This window comes from Lolium rigidum, chromosome 4 (assembly GCF_022539505.1).
Source record: "Lolium rigidum isolate FL_2022 chromosome 4, APGP_CSIRO_Lrig_0.1, whole genome shotgun sequence".
Taxonomy (NCBI): domain Eukaryota; kingdom Viridiplantae; phylum Streptophyta; class Magnoliopsida; order Poales; family Poaceae; genus Lolium; species Lolium rigidum.
Window position 1 is genome coordinate 129,548,169 of NC_061511.1, and position 24,187 is coordinate 129,572,355.

At 46.3% G+C, this 24,187-nt stretch overlaps 1 protein-coding gene across 1 annotated transcript; it reads left to right on the plus strand.

Annotated features, from left to right (window-relative positions):
• The first annotated feature begins 2,454 nt into the window (after nucleotides 1–2,454).
• LOC124646424 (O-fucosyltransferase 30-like) lies at nucleotides 2,455–4,680 on the plus strand. The gene is made up of 2 exons (XM_047186537.1): nucleotides 2,455–2,903; nucleotides 3,213–4,680. The coding sequence occupies exons 1-2, from the start codon at nucleotides 2,455–2,457 to the stop codon at nucleotides 4,276–4,278; spliced, it is 1,515 nt and encodes a 504-aa protein (XP_047042493.1). The 3' UTR covers nucleotides 4,279–4,680.
• Nucleotides 4,681–24,187: the final 19,507 nt, after the last annotated feature.

Sequence of the window (24,187 nt, forward strand, 5' to 3'; positions counted from 1 at the left end):
TGGTCTATGGTTGTAGTTAGTGCATGATACACCTATTTCCTAATATGAACTTGCTGAGTACGCTCGTACTCATTCCCTCCCATTTGAACCGCTTCTTAGATCAAGGCACCGAAGGAGAAACTACCGTGGAACTCGAAGACAGAGGAGTCAACTGCAACAAGATGAAGAATCCAATCAAAGAAGTCAATAAAGTCAACTTCTGCATCAACAAAAGTGGAAACTTAGATTAGTAATAGAAGGGAACCTTTCCCTAACCCTAGCACCTAAGTAGCTAGAATTCTATAGCAAGTCAAGTAGCTCTTAAACTGAGTTAGCAATAAGATAGACTACGAGTCGTTCTTCTGGAGCTTTATTTGAATTTTTACCCCATTGTAAAGTAGGAGGCTGTGTTGATCTTATGTAAACAGTTCGTGTGTACTTCTATAGACATACCTTGGACTCGCATATGTTTCTGTTGTACCACTCTGAGAGATGTAATATGAGTGGAACGGTGTTTCACTTGTGTTATGTCAACGACTTGTGTACTACACCATGCAGTGGTACGCTGGGTCACCACAACACCTTTGACTACTCTATTTTTTTAGTTCTTTTTAGGGGCTCTATTTTTTTAGTGTTCTCCTTTGAGGACATCTCCAATCTCCGGTGGTCGTCGGCCCAACGGTCCATTTCTATCTGTTTGGATCGGTGGCGCGGTCCGGTTAGGTTGGTCGGGTCGTCCAACGGCCTGATCCAAATCGCCCTTCTGTGATGACGCTCTGCCTCTAATGGCGATAGAACCCTAATGGGGTCGTCGGCATCGCACGCGCCGTAGATAGTTTCCGCGCATCCATTTGGTTCCCACCCACGGCGGCTCCGGTTGCCCGCCCGCGCGCTTGTTTCCCGCTGCGGCCGGAATAGTTCGCACGTCCGGCGGCCATTTTTCGCCCAAGAAGGAGGCTATAAATGGCGACCACCGGCGCGACATCACACCCAATCGACGCCAAAAAACACATGAGTCACCGAAATATCTCCAACTGGGACCACATCAGGGAGATGTGCCGCTCCCGCTGGCCTCGTCCGTTCGACGAGGACGTCGAGATCATGGCCACGGAGATGGCCCACATGGTGAGGTACCAGGTGGCCGCCTTCGAGCACGAAGGCAACGTGGCGCAGCAAGCGCTGGTGGAGGTGGTCGAGCGCGCAGCCGCAACGAGGCTCGGCGAGGCGCCGCATCGAGTGGGAGCAAGCGGTGGCCAATGAGGCCGCGGCGGCGGCCGTGTGTGCCTAACGCCACGAGGCGGCCATGCCGCTCTTGGGGTCTGCGGCGCGCAATGCGGCCACCATCGTCGTCCAAGAGCGACGCCGCACTGTGGTGACGTCCAGGGAGGCGACGGTGGCAGCGATGGAGGCAGCGGCGGTCGATGCAACCGCCAATGCAGAGAAGGCAGCCCGTGACAAGGCGTACCACCGCGCCGCCGACGATGTAGCAGGGGAGGAACGCGTGGCGGAGGCGGCGGCGTTAGCCATGGCTTGGTCTCTCCTCAGCAAGGAGGAGGAGGATTGGCACGTGCGCAAGACACACCGCAGGTCCGCCACAAGAGACCCCGAACGCCGGGAGCACGACGAGGAATCATCCGCGGCGATGCAGGTGAGGGCAGAGGCGACGACAATGATGTTGCGCGACGTGGCGCGGCAGGCGTCAGAGGCAGCATCGGAGGAGGCGACGCGGGCGGCGGCGGAGGAGGAGAGGAGGGCGCACTGGGCTGCCGAGCTCAACGCCGCCTTGGCCCGCCGTGAGGACGAGCGGCGCAAGGAGACCCAATGCAGGGAGAACCGTCGCCGGACACGCCACCAGGAAGCAGCCATATGGGTTGCGCGGGCGACGCTGGATGAGAACGACATCGCCGGCGGGGAGGTGTAGAGTAAGGCCGGCGTAGTGTAGTGGCCATTTATTTTCAGTTTATGCAAGCCTTTTTGTAAAATTGGATGTCGGTTGTTAATGAACAATTAACTGGTTATGTGTCAGTTACATGTCATGCCGGACCAAATGGCCGATGGCCGGACATGCGAGTTGTCCGTGCAGCGTCCAAGCTGACGCATCCATTTCCCAAATTTAGTAAATGAATGTGTCTGGCGCGAACGGATTGGTCTATTTACGTCGTCCTACTAAAACGTGTGCGGTCTGTCCGCTGGTCCACGTGGACCGAAACGGACTGTCCAGGACCAGGACTGGAGGATCCACTCGTCAGTGATTTTTCTTTTTTGACATGGTCAGTGATCTTGTTGATTCTGGGCTGTCGTTGCTGTTGCGTGTGCCCACTTGAACTCAACCCGATCGGGCTCTACCTGGGCCATTCGAGCCCATGGACTCTATTGCTCTGACGCATTAGCTGGGCCAAAGAGTAACTTACCAGTCACTTACGCTTGGTACCGGATGCAACCGTAAGATCCGATCTGCCGGTCGCCGCCGGCGAGATGGACCTGCCGGCGAACCGCGGCCGGTGGCGGAGGCGGAGCGCCCGGTCGAACGTGCCACTCCTGGTGGCCGTCCTGCTGCTCCTCCTCCCGGCATCAATCCTGCTCTCCTCCGCCTACTCCTCCCTGCTCCGCTCCCTCCTCCCCTTCTCCGCCTCTCCCTCTCCCTCCAGCAGTGGCGGCGGCGTCCAGAGGTGTGGGCGCTCGGTGGAGCTGGATGGGGAGAAGTTCCTGTGGTACGCGCCGCACAGCGGGTTCAGCAACCAGGTGGGCGAGCTGCGGAACGCCGCGGTGGCTGCCGCGCTGCTCAACCGCACCCTCGTCGTGCCACCCGTGCTCGACCACCACGCCGTCGTCCTCGGGAGCTGCCCCAAGTTCAGGGTCTCCGATCCCTCCGACCTCCGCGCCGCCGTCTGGGACCACGCGATGCAGCTCCTCCGGGAGCGGAGGTAAACCTCACACTAAAGCTTCGTTAGAGTATTAACAATGCATACATCGCATTTTTCATGATTTCGAATCACACTGTTTTTCCCCCCTGTAATTGATGGAGACTCCATGTTTTGAGATTGCTGCCAAGGGAAATCTAAATCTAGAGATGTAATTTAGTTGCTGCACACTTACGCTGGCAGAGTACTCACTTTAGCACAATGGTGATATAACTTCTTGCTTCCACAGCCTTCACTATAGGTTTCCATCTTCTCTATGAATCAGAAAGACATCATGAGAATCAAGTATTGATTCTGACCTTTGTGTTCCAGGTATGTTTCGATGGGTGACATAGTTGATCTATCACCTGTGAAGGCTTTGGTTAAGACAATTGATTTCAGAGTGTTTGTTTCATTATGGTGTGGCGTGGATATGCGGAAAACTTGCTTTTCTGGGTTGTGCTGCGCTGTTTCTGGCGGTAAATCATCGCCAAGTGACTATGGCAGATGCCGATCTTTGCTGTCTGGTTTAGAAGGTAGTGAAAGTAGTGCTTGTGTGTATCCTGTTCAGGAGGACTGTAGAACGACGGTGTGGACATATCAAGAGAATAATGATGGAACACTGGATTCGTTTCAGCCAGATGAAGAGTTAAGAAGGAAGAAGAAGATTTCATACGTTAGGAAGCGCAAAGATCTATACAAGGGTTTAGGGCCTGGTTCTAAGGCTGGGGATGCTACTTTATTGGCATTTGGTACCCTTTTTTCAGGACCATACAAGGGATCAGAGTCTTACTTTGATATCCATGAGTCACCAAAGGACCATAGAATACAGACTGTACTTGAGAAAACTGAGTTCCTTCCTTTTGCCCCAGAAATCATGGCTGCAGGGAAGGAGTTTGCTAAGAGCACGATTAAGGAGCCTTTTCTTTGTGCACAACTAAGATTGTTAGATGGCCAATTTAAGAATCACTGGAAATCTACCTTTTCTGCCCTTAAGGATAAATTGAAAGCTCTTGAGTTGGAGATGAAGAGAAACAAGTCTGGTGGTCCTATTAACATGTTCATCATGACTGATCTTCCTCCAGCAAACTGGACAAAGACCTATCTTGCAGATATTGCAAAAGACGAGAAATATGAACTGTACACCCTGAAGGAAAATGATGTTCTACAAACTGCAGAGAAGCTTATGGCTGCTGAACATGGCCTAAGGTCTGGATTCTTTCCAAAGATTGCAGAAAGATCGAACGAGGATTGTCATCCAGTTCAACTGCCTGAAATTTTGTTATATGTCGAAGAATCTGTTTGCAGCTGTGCCTCTCTAGGGTTTGTGGGGACCGCTGGATCAACAATAGCAGGAAGCATAGAAACAATGAGGATGAACAATGTCTGCAAATTATAGGAGAAGTGCATCCTTTGAGCAACCTGCCAGAGAGCTAACTGGTTGTACTTATGGAGTTTGATATCAGTAGGGGCTGTTGCACTACAGAGAGCTGAATCATTGCAGATTTGAGACTAAGAAACTAGTGACATGCTCAGGTTCTACGATTCTACATTGTTGACCATCTACTGCCATGCGGAATAGTATACTTCAATTCATTCCCTCTTTTTCCTTTTTTTCGGTTGTGTAGATAGATAGTGTTCATGTTTGTGAGCTGTGCCTTCATTATGTTGCGTTTCATCCACCAATTTTTGTCACGGAGGGTGAGGATAGTCATATCTTGTATAGAGAACTATTGGAATGAAACAGATTTTATGGGCTCTCTCTTGCTATAGATTCATCAGCCATGCATGTCCTTATTTATGAAGTTCTCTTGACTGAAATAATATTTATCAAAAAATGGACTTTAAATATAGCTAACTCGTTGTGTACATCTCATTGTATATTAGTCAGAACTTGCCATGAAATAAGCTCCCAATAGTCCAAGAAGCTCTACATAGCTAGTAATGGTTCATTTGCTAGTCAGTTACTCATGTCAACAGAAACGTCTACCCCTTTTATGATGTGTCATTTGAAACACACTAGTGTCTTTTGCGGATAATCAAATCACAACACGTTTATTTTTACTTCTTTTTTCCCCTAAGATTTTCAGCTTGTCCTAGGCTGCCGATTGCTCCCCATCATCAAGTGTAATATGGTATAATATATTACAACCTGTGTGAATAACATATCTAGGATCGTAATTTCTTGTATTAATGCATAAGCTACATCAGTATGATGACAATTTGGACTGCCTGATCAAACACTTCTCCCTTTCGATCTGGTTCACTGCTCCACTCCTCTCGTCCACATGGCTGATCCTCCTTTCCCAAATTGGTAATCTACACTCCCTTCGTTCCACAATTCTTGTTGTAGATTCAGACGTATCTATGCACAAGATATGTCTAGATACATATCTAAATCGGGACAAGGATTTTGGAACGGATGGACTACTTCGTAGTAGGGCCTGGCCATCTGCCTGATCCTCACCCTCTCATCTCCACCCTTCCCCATTAAACCAATTTCTCTATCATTATAGTTATTTCGGATATTTTTGATCATTGTAGCATGGAAACCATGCATGTATGCAATAATTCTATTAATGTGTGTGCGATAAAATAATAATATAATTCATTAATACAACAACCAGGGAAAAAGTGCAACATTTGAGGTACTTTACTAGAACAAATGACAAACACATGTGTGGAACATGCAACAGTCCTAACAAATAGAGGTTGCACTATGTGTTGTCTCATGTTGCACATGGAAAACTGATACTACATTGTAGTACAACCAACCGCATTAAAGTCTCATAAAAAACCATAATTGGTCACGCCGCAGTTTCTTCTTCCAAGATTTTAAACAAGCTTATTGGGTCATTGGTGTTCACTTCTATAAGAAGGCAACTGAGGTAGAAGCCCTCGCCATTGCCCACTAGGTTTCGGAATCCCAACGATGGGGCTCCTCCTCGTTGTTGCAAATGATGGGCTCGTAAATGGACGCTTGCCGGAGATGATGGGATCATTTATGCTCACGTTCATGAGTCGCCGCGGAGGGATATGCATTTCTTTGGGGAAGCAATCAATCAAAGTTTGCAAGAGAAGGCAAGTGGAAAAATATTTGGTAGGTTTCCATCACGTGGATCTTTTTCAACGAGCAGGTAGCGTCTACACATCCAATGATGCAACAAATATTTCCTTTTGTGGGATGTCTCAACAATATGATTCGTGTTAAATATAGGATCACAAAATGATTGATGATGTGGCACTTCCTAGTTAAGCGGAGGGCGCTCTGTAAACTTATTAACGCCATCTAATTAATTTTCCCCTTGAAAGGTTGCCTAGGCCGGTCTTGTTGTGGTTGCCAGCTGTCTGACCCGCTTCCTCGAATCCTCCGCCGTTGGTGCTATATAAAGCATTCCCCTTCTCTACCTTCCTCTCGTCTTCCTCGGCGAGCCATTTTTCTCTTGGCCTTCTTTGTATGAAACCATCCCTACCGACTCTGGTTGTCTCACCGGCGACCGGGGGGAGGGGTGTGTGGGGGGGGGAGGTCGTGGATAGGGGCCAACATAGGTTGGCACCTACACAAATATGAATAGATCATATACTTCTTTCCCTTTTGATTTGCCCATGTGAAGTTGCTGGTATGGGAAATTCCACCCTCCTACATATTTTCTTTTGGTGTCGGCAACGGTCTCCTCCACTTCTACTATCAGTCGACAATACCAACGGAGGTTTGCTCGCAACGGAGACTTGATCTCCCCTCCGCATGCAGGGAAGATATTCCCCAGATCTAATTGCGTCAAGAAGAGGGTAGACATAAGTTCAACACCAATCTCGTCCATAGTCAAAAACAAGCTTCAATAGAAAGAAATTTCTCTCTAGGATATGTTGAATCGGCGTATCCAGAAGTTCCCATAGCCGAAGGAGCGTTCCATATATGCTCAATCCCAGGTGAGTTCACTTTATTACCTCTCGTAGAACTAACCACCCAGGTCCACTCAATGTGTCGAAGGGAAAGATCTAGGGACCATGATGTAATTCCTAACTTCTTAGGGGGCATATAACTTTTTGACGTGTGGCTTGTTGTACTATATACTCCCTCCGTGTCTCACGAACTATGTCGAAGGTTTGTTAAAATTTGGATGTATCTATTATTATTTAGTGTCTAGATACATCTAAATTTTGACAAACTTTCGACATATTTCGTGGGACAGAGGGAGTATATTGAACTTTTCCATTACATAGGACCAAAAGATAATTATAACTTTTTCATTGGCAATTTTGGTAACGGAAGCTTATCCCCATGTTTTGGCCATACCTTTTACATTTACGAGAAGGCATTCATAGTAGTAAAACAATACCCGCATTAGTTAAATAATCATAAGAAAAAGCCAACTATTGCACACAACATGCATGCACGGTTAATGGCTTCATCTCACTCTGTTGAGCTGGATGCACATCTGTATGTGTAGCCGCGCGCGAGGAAACCTGCGGCGTACGTTCCTTCCTTGCATGCGAGCTCCTTTCCACGTCTTTGTGCGCCTAATCCGCAGGTCTTTCCAAAACTGCAGCAAAACAGAAAGCTGCGCACAGAAACAAAGTAAGTTAGAGCAAGCTTCACGGTTAAGGTACCTCACACAGCCGATCAGCGAGTGAGGCGCGATGGGTTTTCCATGTGATCAATCGAGGACGACGATCGGGGTGCCATGTGTCCGCCGAGCCGAGCCGTGTCCGCGCCCTGGCTTGTCTCGTAGCCGCAACAAACCTCCGTGGACGCACTCATGCCACAGGCCGGAGCTAGCTGTCCCGCTGGCCTTTTTATACCCGTCCTCGCCGTGCCATCGCCATTGCCATCAGTGAGCGAGAGCGAGCAGATCGAGGTACCTAGCTCGCTAGGTAGCCATGTCTGGTGCAGAGTTTCCACGCGACCGGACAAGGATCGAGAAAGACGAGCAAGCACTCATGGAGATGGAAAAGAGGGGACGCGCCATGTTGTCAGAGGCCATGAAGGAGAAGAAAGAAAGGGAGAAGAAGGACAAAAAGGAGAAAGGTATGGTCTACAATAAAGCAAGTGGAGAAACTTGGTTTATACCGCGCGAAGAAATAGTTGCCGCGGAAGAGAAAGAATATCAAGTTCGCAATGAGAAGATCATAGCCAATCTAGAAGCTATCAACAAGCGTGTCCAAGAAGCTGAGGTACATGCCCCTGGCTCGGCTGACCATATCAACTTGCTTGGTCAGTATCTTGAACAGCTTGACATGAAGATCGCATCGGATACGGATGCAAGATCCCGTATGAGTATGCATACTATTAATACACTTGAAGAGATGAATGAGAACTATCGTGAATACATATCTCAACTGGAGAAGATAAATGGAGTGAAGGAACTTCGCATCGTGGCCTTGGAACGCGTGAACAGGACTCTGAAGGAAATGCTGGAGCGCCCCGCCCGCAGTTCTCCTTCATAACCGACTTGCAGTACAAAATAATTGCAAGGAATTATTTGATTTCGCCGGGATTGGTCCCAAGCTGGGGAGATCTATAGGACCTTGTAACTCTATTACTGTTTTCTAGCTTATTTACTTTTCTCGCAATAAATGTTCGTTTCCATGTGTTGCATGATAAGATTTGCGCCATCATCAAAATATGGGATGTTTTTATGTTTTTACCCTTTGAGCCTTGAGCTAATATTATAAATGAAGATTTCAGTTTGTGATCATTTATTAGGTATATGATCGAATTGGGTTGTGTTCTGCCTTTACTTCTACCTTACAATTGATTTTAGAGTTTTCCACACTGATGTTCCTTCACTTGAGCGTCTGTAAGATGATTAATATCATGGTGTATATCATGGGCTTGATCGTCCAAAGTAAAAAAAAGGAAATAAACAACAAAAATTTCAACGTATGGGAAAGCAGATTTTCTTATTAGAATGAGTACAAGAAGGTAGATACTCAAATGACAAACATGAAATTGCTCAACACTCACTTTTGATCTCTTTTATTTCTTCTCACAAGTAACAAGAATATGTCTAGTTCATTGCACTACATCAAAGAAGGGTTAAAAACTTGTGCTACGAACAAATAGACATATAAATGAATACGAGAAAAAATAAAAGCGTGAATGTTGTGGGTATACTTTATGGGTATGCCAACGACATGGTCTAGATCCGGCAAGTCCGGGTGGCCCACAGATGGTGGTGTGACTTATGGTCCACCGGGCGGCTCAATTGTTGTTGATAGAAGATGGATGAAGTCCAGCTAAAGAATAGGAGCCGGATCCCAACCGACCTATGCAAATAGGCGGATCCATGGAGGCCCATGAAGTATCCGGATCCATGACGGCAAGATTAGATCTAGGTGGATCCTTGACGTGCACGACAATGTATATTCCGTAGTTAGGCCTCTTGTATTCCGGCTAGGACTCTCCGTGTAAACCCTAGATCCGGGTGCCTATATAAGCCGGATCCTGGGAGCCCTAGAGGCACAACCACAACTCATTGTAACAACGCGAAAGCGCCCAGATAATTGTAGACAAGCAGCAGTAGGCCCTGTCCTCGAGCAGGTGTTCCGAAGCTGGGTAAATCGCGTAGCACCGTCTCGAGTGCTCTCCGCCATATGGCCCCTACTTCTTCCCCCCTCCGTGAGGATCCCTCCTCCGGGGTACTGTTGAATAGGCAACAACAGTTGGCGCCCACCGTGGGGCCAGCGGCGTCTGGAGGCCGGAACCGGGAGGGTTCCACCATGTGGGAAGCTTCAACGACTCCATCGCAGTGGGGCGTGTTCTGTACGCCGGTAACTTTCCGATCGTCCCTTAGGACGAGTGCTGGATTCCGGCTAGGACCGACCCCGTCAAGCTCTCCATCGCCCCAATTGGCGGCATACACATCTTCATCGGCGAGACCGTCAATTCTGATGAAAACGCACTGGTAAGTAACGCTGACGCGACCGCCGCTGAGCAGGACGTAGTCGCGAAGATCCGATCTGAGTCGTAGGAACTTCCTAAAGAAAATTCCGCCTTAGATCTGAAAAATTCAAAGCCCACCCAATCCGTCCCCGAGCAGGAAACTACGGTGGAAGACCAATGCAGATCCGCCTAGGTTTCCTAGGTGTTAGAGAAGCAAAGGTGCAACTTCGTGCACTTCCTCGCACACACCGCAGGAACCGCCCCTCCCCAGGATGGAGCTGGACCTATGCAGGTTGAGGATGCCGGAGGCAATAATGTTCCGGACCAGCAAGAGGATGCCGGAGACAATGAAGACTCGATACTCGAAAATCTGAGCCCATTATCCGATGACGCATCTTCCATGGACTCGGAAGAGTACAACCGTCTGATGAAGGAGATGGAAGACAAGGAGAAAGCTAAAGTCGAATCCGCCCCTCCCAAGCAGGTCCTTGCGACCGTAACGAGATTGGAGGAGGACTCCAACTCAGAGAAGACCCCCCCAACGCCGCAATTCCGGGTTCGTCCAATCCGGGTGCACCGCATCGCGTTCGTATCTGTATTACGCCGGAGCCCCATCAAGGACATGGCCTTGACTTTGGTGAAGGGATATCAATGGAGGAACTCACCAGGATAGCAGGCAAGAATGGCGAGAACATCACATACGCGGAAGTTCTCACCAAACCACTGACAGCAGAAGAAGCCGCAGATCAAGAAGCTCTCGAAGCTAAAAGGAAAGAATTTCTGGCTGAAGCTCAAAAGGTCGTCAAGGCCGCAACAACGATGCTCGGCGGACAAGATGGAAACCGACGAGATGATGGAAGTGGTCGCGGAACAAGAACGCAAGACCGAGAAATACCTGAACAAAGCCACAGAGCTCCGGGATCTATGGAAGAAGGTAGTCCATGATGCTAAAGAGGAGCGGAAAGGCTCTGTCAGGAAGCTATTCGCCCTCGAAAAATCAATTTTGACAACCCCGCCGATCATCAGCCGCTCGCGACCCCAAAGGATAACATGAAGATGGTCGCGGAGCTCCTGGCCTAGAATGATGAGGAAATCGACATCGGCCACCTCCGCACACTCGTCGCTACAGCAATGAGCGCTGCTATTGTTTTGATGAGAACTGCTATTGTTTTCGGATTAGTCCTTCATAAATCCTCGATTAGGTCCTTTCTTCGGATCCCAGCAACGAACACATCTATTGCTCTTTCGTCACATATGTTCTCTGCCGATTTTTTGATAATATTCCACCTCTGGATGTATGTCCTTATTGGCTCTTCAAACTTCTGCCTGCAGGCCCTCAGCTGCTCTATTGACGCGGGTTTCTTGCATGTGGATAGGAAGTTTTTCACAAACATGTCCTCGAAAGTCTCCCAGCTGTCGATGGATCCTCGCTGGTAGCTTTTTTATCCATGACCTTGCGGCTCCGCTTAGTTGAACTTGGATGCTCTGCATAGCAGTTGCTTTAGTTCCGCCTGTCAGCTTCACTGTTTCCAGATAGTCGACTAGCCAATCCTCAGGATCTTGCAAACCATCGAATTTCTTGTAGTTGTCGGGTAATTTGAACCCATACGGGACCCGAGTTTTACGAACTCGTCGAGTAAAGCAAGGGAGCCCACACATGTCTTCCTCATCTACTTCTGGTGAATGTCGACGTTCTCTCCTTTGTTGGCGTGCTCTATCGACTCGTGATTGCGTTGTAGTATCTCTCACACCACCCGTTCTTGGAGGATCCTGCACTACCACAGCAGGCCGCGGACTATTTTGCCTCGGAGCACCTTCGGGAGGTGCACTTGTACTTGCAAACGCTGTTCCCATGGCTCCAACTCCTGCCATAGCCATGTTGTACAATGCTTCTCTTGGATCTCCGGGAGGTGGCCTGGATGCCAGTATAAAGGCCTGACTCACCATGTATCCAGCTTCCGGTGTTTTGGGGATAATGTTTCCTCTTGTGTCTATCGACATAAAAGACATATCGAGGTTTTGGATCAGATGTTCCCTCTCGCCTTCAGGTATATGCTACAGCCGAGATCTTCCTCTATTATGAGCTTCTCTATGGTTATCTCCCGAAGTTCCTGATTGTCGGCTCTCCTCAGCTCTTCGCCTACTTGACACGGAAGCTGCTGCTGCTCTCTGCTCGAGTATCACCCTTTGTTTTTCCAACTCTCGGCCAGCACGCGCGAGTCTATATTGATATGCTTGCAACTCCTCCATCGTAGTCGTGGTGGTCATCGGATCTGTTCCATTCAAAGCTCTTGATGCTCTATCCCAAGCTTCTTGTGAAAGTTGCAATCTCTGGCGAGGTGTAGGCCCGACATACTTGCTGCCCAAACCTCGCGTGAGATCAGCGGGATCGACGTATGGATTTCCCAAATCATCGAAAGCCTCTGATGTTTCATCGTCTTGACGACTTGGCTCACCAATCACACAAACTTGATGGTATGCTGGCATGGTATATTGATCTTCGGGGTTGGTGACACCGTCGTAACGATCGGCAAAAACCTCCCGAATAGATGTGGATCTGTCGATGAAGTTGAAGCTATCCACGCTTTCCAAGTTGCTATCAAGATCGGAATCCGTGAACGACCCGAAAGACATCCCGCCGAACAGGTTGTCGAGATCTCCGCCGATGGCAGGCTTGATGAAGATTCTCGATGAGATTTCCTCATCGCTTGACTTGGTTGACGATGATGATTCTGAGAAATCGGAACCCACCGCTAACGGTCCCGAACTAATCGGTGCCGCTAAACGATGTGATCCACTTCTGCGTCGGGAGAGAAGGATCACCCATCTCCTCCGCCCTAGAACTAGCACGTTCCTCCTCCACCTTGCCGACGAAGTCCCACCGGAAACACCAGACCCCATGGGCCTGGCAGAATTAATATTCGCGACAACGTTGAGCCTCAGAGGAGTCGGAACAAGGAACACACGTCGGAACCCGGCAGGAGCCGGAATGAGGAACGTGCGCCTGAGCCCCGCGGAGTCGGAATGATGGAGGCAGCCGCCATGATGGCGAAGGCAGCCACCACAGCCGGAGCCAGCACCGAGAAGGACGTGGTGAATCCGATGGCGGAAGCAAGAAGTCTCTCTGCCGTACCCCAGTGGCAGAGGCGGAGGCCGGAGATCACGCTCTCGTTCAGAATCCCTTAATCACAAGAGGGACTCACGTGACGCACGAGAACGTCTCAACAAATACAAAACTAGATACATTGGCCCAAAGTGTTTTGGCAGAGGATCCGAGAGGAGAAAACGCCAAAAGGCTTGAACCTCAAACTACCCAGAAACTTCAAGCATTATGATGGCAGTGAGAGGCCCGATACCTGGATCGATGACTACTTTAATGCAGTCAGCTTCGCCGGAGGGACCCCAAACATGGCATGCCGCATGCTCCAGTTGTACCTTGTTGGTCTAGCCCGGACTTGGTTCAGCGACCTACCGGAGAATTCCATCTTTTCCTGGTTTATGCAAGTCCTCCCACACCAATCGCAACTGCAAGTGGGTCAACGATCCCAAGATAGGCCCGGAAGCAGGATACAAACGTGCTAGGAAGCACCGCTCGTGCGGCAAAGGAAGAAAGGGCAAGAACGAGGACGAGGATAGCTACGAAGCAATGGACGAGTATGGAGCTTCGCTGGAACCAAAAGAGGGTGCCACAGCTAACACCTCCAACCCATTTGTGAAGACAAGCGCTTGTGCATATCGCACCTTCCTCGGAACTCCAACAGTTCGGGCAAAGAAATCCGCCCTCCGGACCCTGAACGCCACGCTTCCGGCTGTGCTGCAGTATGTCAGGTAGTCGGAAACTCCCTGCACATTTGACAGAGCCGATCATCCGGTTGTCATCCCTAAGGAGTGCTACGCTTTGGTTGTTAGTCCCCGCATCGACGGGTATGAATTCTCCAAGTGCCTCATGGACGGCGGAGCCAGCCTAACATCATCTACCTGGAGACTCTAGACAAGATGAACCTTACCAAGGAACAGCTCAAGCACAGCACCACGGAGTTCCATGTGTTGGAGATATGCCCAAGAGGCAATAATAAAAGTGGTTATTATATATCTTTATGTTTATGATAAATGTTTATATACCATGCTATAATTGTATTAACCGAAACACTGATACATGTGTGATATGTAAACAACAAAGAGTCCCTAGTAAGCCTCTTAACTAGCTTGTTGATTAATAGACGATTACTTTCATAATCATGAACATTGGATGTTATTAATAACAAGGTTATATCATTATATGAATGATGTAATGGACACACCCAATTAAGCGTAGCATAAGATCACGTCATTAAGTTATTTGCTATAAGCTTTTCAATACATAGTTACCTAGTCCTTTCGACCATGAGATCATGTAAATCACTTATACCGGAAAGGTACTTTGATTACATCAAACGCCACTCTGCGTAAATGGGTGGTTATAAAGGTGGGATTAAGTATCCGGAAAGTATGAGTTGAGGCATATGGATCAACGGTGGGATTTGTCCATCCCGATGACGGATAGATATACTCGGGCCCTCTCGGTGGAATGTCGTCTAATGTCTTGCAAGCATATGAATAAGTTCATAAGAGACCACATACCACGGTACGAGTAAAGAGTACTTGTCGGGAGACGAGGTTGAACAAGGTATAGAGTGATACCGATGATCAAACCTCGGACAAGTAAAATATCGCGTGACAAAGGGAATTGGTATCGTATGTGAATGGTTCATTCGATCACTAAGTCATCGTTGAATGTGTGGGAGCCATTATGGATCTCCAGATCCCGCTATTGCTTATTGGTCGGAGAGAGTTCTCACCCACGTCTACATAGTTCACGAACCGTAGGGTGACACACTTAAGGTTTGATGTTGTAATAGTAGAACTTGAAATATGGAATGGAGTTCGAAGTAATTGTTCGAAGTCTTGGATGGGATCCCGGACATCACGAGGAGTTCCAGAATGGTCCGGAGAATAAGATTCATATATAGGAAGTCATATTCAAGTTTGTAAATGATCCGGTGCATTTATGGAAGGTTCTAGAAGGTTCTAGAAAAGTCCGGAAGAAATCACTTTGGAAGGCGGAGTCCCGAAGGGACTCCACCACCATGGCCGGCCAACCCTAGGGGGTGGAGTCCCGGGTGGACTCCACCTAAGGTGGCCGGCCCCCCTCCCAAGGAAAGGTGGGAGTCCCACCTCAAGTGGGAATCCCACCTTGGGTAGGTTTCATGTCATATGGAAGGTTTTGGTTTGGGTCTTATTCGAAGACTTGTAGACCAACTCTTGGGTGTTCCACCTATATAATGAGGGACAAGAGGAGGGGGCCGGCCACCCCAACACCACAAGGTGGCCGCACCCCATAGTGGCCGGCGCCCCCCTCTCCCAAAACCCTAGCCGCCCCCTCTCCTCCACCTCTCCCGCAACACTTAACGAAGCTCCGCCGGAGTTCTCCATCGCCACCGCCACCACGCCGTCGTGCTGCCGGATTCAAGGAGGAGCTACTACTTCCGCTGCTTGCTGGAACGGGGAGAAGGACGTCGTCTTCATCAACACCGAACGTGTGACCGAGTACGGAGGTGCTGCCCGATTGTGGCGCCGTGATCAAGATCTTCTACGCGCTTTTGCAAGCGGGAAGTGATCGTCTACCGCAGCAACAAGAGCCTCATCTTGTAGGCTTTGGAAATCTTCAAGGGTGAGTCTCGATCATCTCCTCGTTGCTCCCATCTTCTAGATTGCATCTTGGCTTGGTTTGCGTTCTCGCGGTAGGAAAATTTTTGTTTTCTATGCAACGTATCCCTACAGTGGTATCAGAGCCGTGTCTATGCATAGATGGTTGCACGAGTAGAACACAATGGTTTTGTGGGCGTTGATGCTTATGTTGTCTTTAGTTTGAGTACTTTGCATGTTTGTGGCATAGTGGGATGAAGCGGCTCGGGCTAACTTTACATGACCACGTTCATGAGATTTGCTCCACGCTCGACATGCAACTTGTATTGCATAAGTGGCTTTGCGGGTGTCTGTCTCTCCTACTATAGTGAAGATTCAATTTACTCTTCTATTGACAACACTAGTATCACCGTTGTGGTTCATGTTCGTAGGTAGATTAGATCTTACTCGAAAACCCTAAACCACGTAAAATATGCAAACCAAATTAGAGACGTCTAACTTGTTTTTGCAGGGTTTGGTGATGTGATATGGCCATAATGTGATGATGAATATGTATGAGATGATCATTATTGTATTGTGGCAACCGAAAGGAGCCTTATGGTTGTCTTTAAATTTCATGTTGAGTAGTATTTCAAAGAAGTTGTAATAGTTGCTACATGGAGAACAATCATGAAGACGGCGCCATTGACCTTGACGCTACGCCGACGATGATGGAGATCATGCCCGTTGATGATGGAGATCATGTCCGTGCTTTGGAGATGAAGATCAAAGGCGCAAAGACAAAGGGGCCATATCATATCACATATGAAGCTGCATGTGATGTTAATCCTTTTATGCATCTTATTTTGCTTAGATCGCGACGGTAGCATTATAAGATGATCCCTCTCACTAAAATATCAAGATAATAAAGTGTTCATCCTTAGTAGCACCGTTGCGAAGACTTGTCGTTTCGAAGCATCTCGTGATGATCGGGTGTGATAGAATCAACAAGTGCATACAACGGGTGCAAGCCAGTTTTGCACATGCGGATACTAAGGTGGCCTTGACGAGCCTAGCATGTACAGACATGGTCTCGGAACACGTGATACCGAAAGGTAGAGCATGAATCATATGATTGATATGATGAACACTTTGAGTGTTCGCCATTGAAATTACATCTTGTCTCGTGATGATCGGACTTTGATGTAGTGAATTTGGTTCGTGTGATCACTAAGACATTTCGAGGGATATTGTTTTGAGTGGGAGTTCACCTAGTTTTTAATTTTGTTGAATTAAAATTTGAACTCAATTTGTCATAAACATTAGTCTAAACTATTGCAAATATATGTTGTAGATATGGCGTCCCCAATCAATTTTAACCAGTTCCTAGAGAAAGAAAAGCTTAAGAACAACGGTAGCAACTTCACCGACTGGTTCCGTCATGTGAGGATCTTCCTCAATGGTGGAAATCTGCAATATGTGCTTGATGCACCGCTAGGTGACCCTCCCGCAGAAACTGAAACCGATGAAGTAAAGAATGTTTACTAGACTCGGAAAACTCGGTACTCTCAAGTTCAGTGTGCCATCCTATGCAGTCTGGAAGCCGATCTTCAAAAACGTTTTGAGCACCACGATCCTCATGAGTTGGTCAATGAGCTGAAAGCTATCTTTGAAACTCATGCGGCCGTGGAATGCTATGAAGCATCGAAACACTTCTTCAGTTGCATGATGGAAGAAGGCAGCTCCGTTAGTGAGCACATGCTCACCATGACTGAGCATGCGAAGAAACTCAGTGACTTGGGAATAGTGATTCCTAACAGACTGGGAATTAATCGTGTCCTTCAATCACTGCCACCTAGTTACAAGAACTTTGTGATGAACTACAATATGCAGAACATGAACAAAGAGTTACATGAACTCTTCGCCATGCTGAAATCTGCTGAGATTGAGATCAAGAAAGAGCACCAAGTGTTGATGGTCAACAAGACCACCAGTTTCAAGAAACAGGGCAAGTCTAAGGGAAAATTCAAGAAGGGTGGCAAGAAAGCTACCACGCCTCCTGTGAAACCTAAGACTGGCCCTAAGCCTGATGCTGAGTGTTATTACTGCAAGGAGAAGGGACACTGGAAGCGTAATTGCTCTAAGTATTTGGCGGATCTGAAGAGCGGCCTTGTCAAGAAGAAGAAAGAAGGTATATCTGATATACATGTTATAGATGTTTATTGATGCGTGCAATTGACACACGTCCGTTGGGAACCCCAAGAGGAAGGTGTGATGCAGACAGTAGCAAGTTTTCCCTCAGAAAGAAACCAAGGTTTATCGAACCAGGAGGAGCCAAGAAGCACGTTGAAGGTTGATGGTGGCGGAATGTAATGCGGCGCAACACCAGGGATTCCGGCGCCAACATGGAACCTGCACAACACAACCAAAGTACTTTGCCCCAACGAAACAGTGAGGTTGTCAATCTCACCGACTTGCTGTAACAAAGGATTAACCGTATTGTGTGGAAGATGATTGTTTGCAGAAAACAGTAAAACAAGTATTGCAGTAGATTGTATGCGATGTAAAGAATAGGACCGGGGTCCACAGTTCACTAGAGGTGTCTCTCCCATAAGATAAAAGCATGTTGGGTGAACAAATTACGGTCGGGCAATTGACAAATAGAGAGGGCATAACAATGCACATACATGACATGATAAATATAGTGAGATTTAATTGGGCATTACGACAAAGTACATAGACCGCTATCCGAGCATGCATCTATGCCTAAAAAGTCCACATTCGAGGTTATCATCCGAACCCCTTCCCAGTATTAAGTTGCAAAACAACAGACAATTGCATTAAGTATGGTGCGTAATGTAATCAATAACTACATCCTTAGACATAGCATCAATGTTTTATCCCTAGTGGCAACAGCACATCCACAACCTTAGAACTTTCTATCACTGTCCCAGATTTAATGGAGGCATGAACCCACTATCGAGCATAAATACTCCCTCTTGGAGTTAAGAGCAAAAACTTGGCCAGATCCTCTACTAATAACGGAGAGCATGCAAGATCATAAACAACACATAGGTAATAACTTGATAATTAACATAACATAGTATTCTCTATCCATCGGATCCCGATGATACGTCCAATTTGCATCACTATTTTATATCATAATTTGCTGTTATTCATTGATATATTTCATATTGGGACACAATACTTATGTTATGTCATCTATTTTGCATGTTTCATGATTATTTGGAGATCGCGCACCGGAGCCGGGATTCTCGCTGGAAAAAGCACCGTCGGGATGCAATATTTCGGAAGATCAAGCTGTGGAAGGAAATTTCACCAAAAATCCTATTTTTCCGGATGACGAAGGAAGCCGAAGGGGGAGCCAGCTGGACCCAAGGTGGGCCCACACCATAGGGCGGCGCGGCCCATGGCTCGGCCGCGCCACCATGTGGTGTGGGGCCCCCACGGCCCCTTTCGCCTCCTTTTCTTCGCGAAACCCTTCGTCCCGGAAGACCTAAGCCACGAGAGGAATCCTCACGAAGGGTTACGGCCGCCTCTGCGGGGCGGAGAACACCGAGAGAGAAAGAGCTCTCCGGCGGGCAGGAATCCGCCGGGAAATTCCCTCCCGGAGGGGGAAATCGACGCCATCGTCACCGCCATCGAGCTGGACATCATCTCCATCACCATCACCATCATCTTCATCATCATCACCGCCATCTCCACCGCTGGACATCGTCACCGCTGTAGCAATTTGGGTTTGATCTTGATTGTTTGATAGGGGAAACTCTCCCGGTATTGATTTCTACTTGTTATTGATGCTATTGAGTGAAACCATTGAACCAAGGTTTATGTTCAGATTGTTATTCATCATCATATCACCTCTGATCATGTTCCATATGATGTCTCGTGAGTAGTTCGTTTAGTTCTTGAGGACATGGGTGAAGTCTAAATGTTAGTAGTGAATTATGGTTGAGTAATATTCAATGTTATGATATTTAAGTTGTGGTGTTATTCTTCTAGTGGTGTCGTGTGAACGTCGACTACACGACACTTCACCATTTATGGGCCTAGGGGAATGCATCTTGTACTCGTTTGCCAATTGCGGGGTTGCCGGAGTGACAGAAACCTAAACCCCCGTTGGTATATCGATGCAGGACGGATCGCAGGATCTCAGAGTTTAAGGCTGTGGTTAGATTTATCTTAATTACTTTCTTGTAGTTGCGGACGCTTGCAAGGGGTATAATCACCAGTATGTATTAGCCCTAGGAAGGGCGGTACATTAGCATAGGTTCACCCACACAACACTTATCAAAACAATGAAGATTAATCAGCTGCATGTAGCGAAAGCACTAGACTAAAATCCCGTGTGTCCTCGAGAACGTTTGGTCATTATAAGTAAACAAACCGGCTTGTCCTTTGTGCTAAAAAGGATTGGGCCACTCGCTGCAATTATTTCTCTCGCATTTTACTTACTTGTACTTTATTCATCCGTTACATCAAAACCCCCTGAATACTTGTCTCCGAGCATTTACGAGTGAATCCTTCATCGAAACCGCTTGTCAACACCTTCGCTCCTCGTTGGGTTCGACACTCTTATTTATCGAAAGTACTACGATACACCCCCTATACTTGTGGGTCATCAAGACTATTTTCTCGGCGCCGTTGCCGAGGAGTGAAGCGCTATTGGTAAGTGGAATTGGTAAGGAAAACCTTTACTCGTTTGTGCTGATTTTATTTCTGCTCGTCGCTATAAGTCATTATGGAGAGATCTTCTCTTCAATTTCTATTTGGGAAATCTACTACTACCGCAACGGTAGTGGATGAGGCGCCAGTGAGGAAGTAATACCATATAAAATACCTATGAAAATTATTGAACGTGTTATGGATAACCGCTATGAAGGGGATGGAACTGTCCATCCCGGTGATCATTTACTGTTTTTGCATGAATTATGCGGGTTATTCAAATGTGCAGGTATTGCTATGAATGAAGTTAGAAAGAAACTATTCTCTATATCGCTGTCTGGTAAAGCGGCGCATTGGTATAATTTTTTTTTTTTTTTTTGACCAACCACTGTGAGGCAATAGCCCCACAGCAAAACTTTATTCAAAGATAAAAAAGTCTTATGTACAAAAACCAAAAAGAGGAAAAAGGAAGGAAAAAACCCTACCTAGGTAGACTCTAAGGCAGAGTCCTAATCCACTCTATCAAAGTGTCCCTATGTTTGACTTTAATTCTATATCTCAACAAGTACATGTCATGTATAAAACCAGCCTTCCACTTTGCAAAAGCAGGCTTCTCACTTCGGAAGATCTTCCCATTTCTAGCAATCCAAATGTGCCAACACGCCAGCATGATCACTTCCATAAAAAATGGCTTTGCAAACTCCTTCCTAGCATGATCCAGAATGAACTGCACATCATCACTGGCTGGCCAATCAATTTGGAGATAGCTCCAGATCCTCCTACTAAAATTGCACTCAAAAAAGAGATGAATCCTATCCTCATGCACATGCATAGGGCATAATTCACAGTGATAGACATTTGTGACATTCCAGTGTCGGCGCTGCAGCAAGTCTCTAGTGTTTAAACGATCCACCAATAAGAGCCAAGCAAAAACCTTAATTTTCATCATACAACAAGACTGCCAAATCCACTTATAAACCTTGGGGACCTTAATATGCTCATGAATATGGGAATAAAATTTAGGCTGATGTATAAGCACCTCCCCAACAAGTATGTCCACTCATCCTTATCACCGATGGACTGGATTTCTCTCCATCAAATTCTGCAACTCTTGTAGTTCTATGAAAGTCTGGCTGAGACAAAGGGGTATGGAACGGTTCTGCTATATTTTCCATATCATAAACTTCAGCAGCCATTATTTCCTTATTCACCACAAAAGAGAATAATCTTGGAAATTTGTTCTGAAGAGTAAGAGGGACACCATCAACCAACCATTTATCTGACCAAAATAGAAAAGTATCTCCAGTACCCAGCTTTACCCTTGCCACAGCTCTGAAATTATCTACCTGTCTGACCACATCCTTCCACCAGAACGATCCACATAAATTCTCAGCATGAGGAATTTTACCATCATAGTGCTTTTCCCATATTAACTTTACCCAAGGCAAATCTCTTTTGTTATAAAACTTATCTAGAAATTTGATAAGCAAGGCTGCATTCTGTTTCTGGAAATTAACAATCCCCAAACCCCCTCTTGTCTTTGGCTTACAAATCATCTCCCAAGCTGCAAGAGATTGCTTTGGTTCACCTTCTCTATCTCTCCAAAGGCACTGCCTCAAAATTCTATCCAACTGAACAGTAAGACCCACTGGCAATTGCAAAGAGCACAAGAAATGCAAGGGCATAGAAGCAAGAGCAGAATTAATCAGCTGTAATCTAGCCCCTTGGGAAAGAAAGCTAGAGCTGGCAGATAATTTTCTTTCCAGCCTACACACTAAGGGAGACAACTCAGTAATAGTAGGCTTCACAGTCCCCAATGGCAAACCCAGATAAGTGAAAGGCATTTTCCCAACCTGACAACCAAAAACCTCAGCTAACTGCTCCAATGTCTCCTCAGGCACATTTATAGGAACCATTTGGGACTTATCAAAATTTATTTTCAGGCCAGTGGACTGTGAGAATTTATTCAGAACCTCCTTCAAGGCCTGCAATTGATCTTTATCTGCTGGCAGAATTAAAAGTGTGTCATCAGCATACTGGACTATTGGGAAATCCATATCATTAGTCTCAATTGGTCTCCTTAATTTTCCAAGATGCACTAACTCATTAACTGCAGACTGCAACAAATCTGATCCAAATAGATAGAACAGAGGAGAAATAGGATCTCCTTGTCTTACTCCTCTTCTACATTCAAACTGCTTGCCTGGGACACCATTTAAAAGTATTGAAGAAGTTCCAGTGGAGAGAATTGCCTTAGCCCACCCCAGCCACTGATTATTAAAACCCTTATGTTTCATGACCTGCAGAATTGCCTCATGCTCTATGGTATCAAATGCTTTTGCAAAATCCAGTTTCAGAATTATTATAGGCTTCTTGGACACATGGCACAGAAACAGGTATTCAAAGGCCCATGCAAGACAGTCTTGAATTGTTCTATTCTTCAAGAAACCATACTGATTTTTATGCAAACATTCAAGAATCCTTGATTGCAATCTATTAGCAGCAAGCTTAGTCAAAAACTTAACACACACATTGGTAAGAGAGATTGGTCTAAAATCATTGACTCGTCATTGAAACTTGTTTCTTTGGTACCAATGTGATATAAGATCCATTTATATTTTGCAGCCTTATAGTCCCTTTATGAAAATCCTCAGCCAACTTATAAAAATCCTTTTTAATAATATGCCAACATCTCTTCAAAAAAAGTCCATTGAATCCATCTGGGCCAGGAGCCCTATCAGCTGGCATATCCTTCACCACATCATCCATTTCCTTTTCCAGAAAGGGAACAGTTAATTCCTCAAGCCCATCCACTCTTTTAATCAAGGAGTGTAAATTAAACTGCATGGAAATACCCTCAGATCTCCCCATCCTATTTTTATATTCAGCCCACAATAAAGCTGCCATGGCATGGTGATCAGTTACTTCATTACCATCACCATCATGCAGAACTGCAATATTGTTCCTCCTGTACCTCTCAGTAGCCATGGCATGAAAAAACCTTGTATTATCTTCTCCTTGCTTGATCCACCGAATGGTACATCTTTTTTTCCAGTAATTGCACTCAGCCAACAAAAGCTCCTCCAAATGTAACTTCACAATCTGCCTAAAGTTAAACTCTTCTCTGTATAAAGGCCTCTCTTCTTCTAGAGTGTCCAAAATAACAATTACCTTATTACAATTTTGAATCAATCCTTTAAGCCTAGCCAGACTCAAGTGCCATTTCTTCAAATCATGCCTTAGACCTTTTAATTTGTCTGCCATGATAGCAGAGCTGTATGCCTTAGCAGAACCTCTCTCCCAAGATTGTGTGACACACTCCTTAAACCCTGGCAAATCCACCCAATAATTCTCAAACCTGAAGATCTTGGCCTTGGGTATTTCAGTGCCAATATGAACTACACAGGGAACATGATCAGATCCTTTCTTGGCCAAAGGCAGGACCAAAGTGTTAGGATATACAGAAATCCAGTTCTGGCTAGTAAAGAACCAATCAAGTCTGTTCCAATAAAGGCTCTCTTTGCATATTGGACCAGGTGTACCTTCCGCCTTTCAAAGGCAACTCAAGTAATCCTAAATGCCCAATAATCTCATTAAACAAGAACATATCATTAACATCTCCTCCTGGCTTATTCCTATTGTCTTGGGATCTGATGAAATTGAAATCTCCCAACAACAACCAATTTGCAGAGCAAGGAATTGACAAGTTGTACAACCAATCAACAAACTGATCCCTTTCCACTCCTTGACAAGGTCCATATACACAGACTAGTGTCCAGTTCTCATTATTGTGAGCAGAGACAAATTCTATCCTGATACCAAAACGATGTACTTCCACCAGGGAACCAGCAAAGACAGATGAATTCCAAATAACTAAAATTCCCCCAGACGCTCCCACTGATGGAGAGAAGGCAAAACTATCAAAGCGTTTAGGACAGAAGGTCCTAATTAAACGCCAATCAAAATTCTCACATTTGACATTGGTATAAATTGCTGAAGAATGGTGATTCTCTTGATTGGGAGGACATTGTGCCTTTATTTTATTCCAAATTTTATCCTCCAAGTGAAATTC

Excerpts from the sequence above, each read along its gene's own strand:
- LOC124646424 (XM_047186537.1), top strand. The coding sequence starts at position 2,455 with ATGGACCTGCCGGCGAACCGCGGCCGGTGGCGGAGGCGGAGCGCCCGG. Across the intron at positions 2,904-3,212 it reads CAGCTCCTCCGGGAGCGGAG|GTATGTTTCGATGGGTGACA; the intron begins GTAAACCTCACA and ends TTTGTGTTCCAG.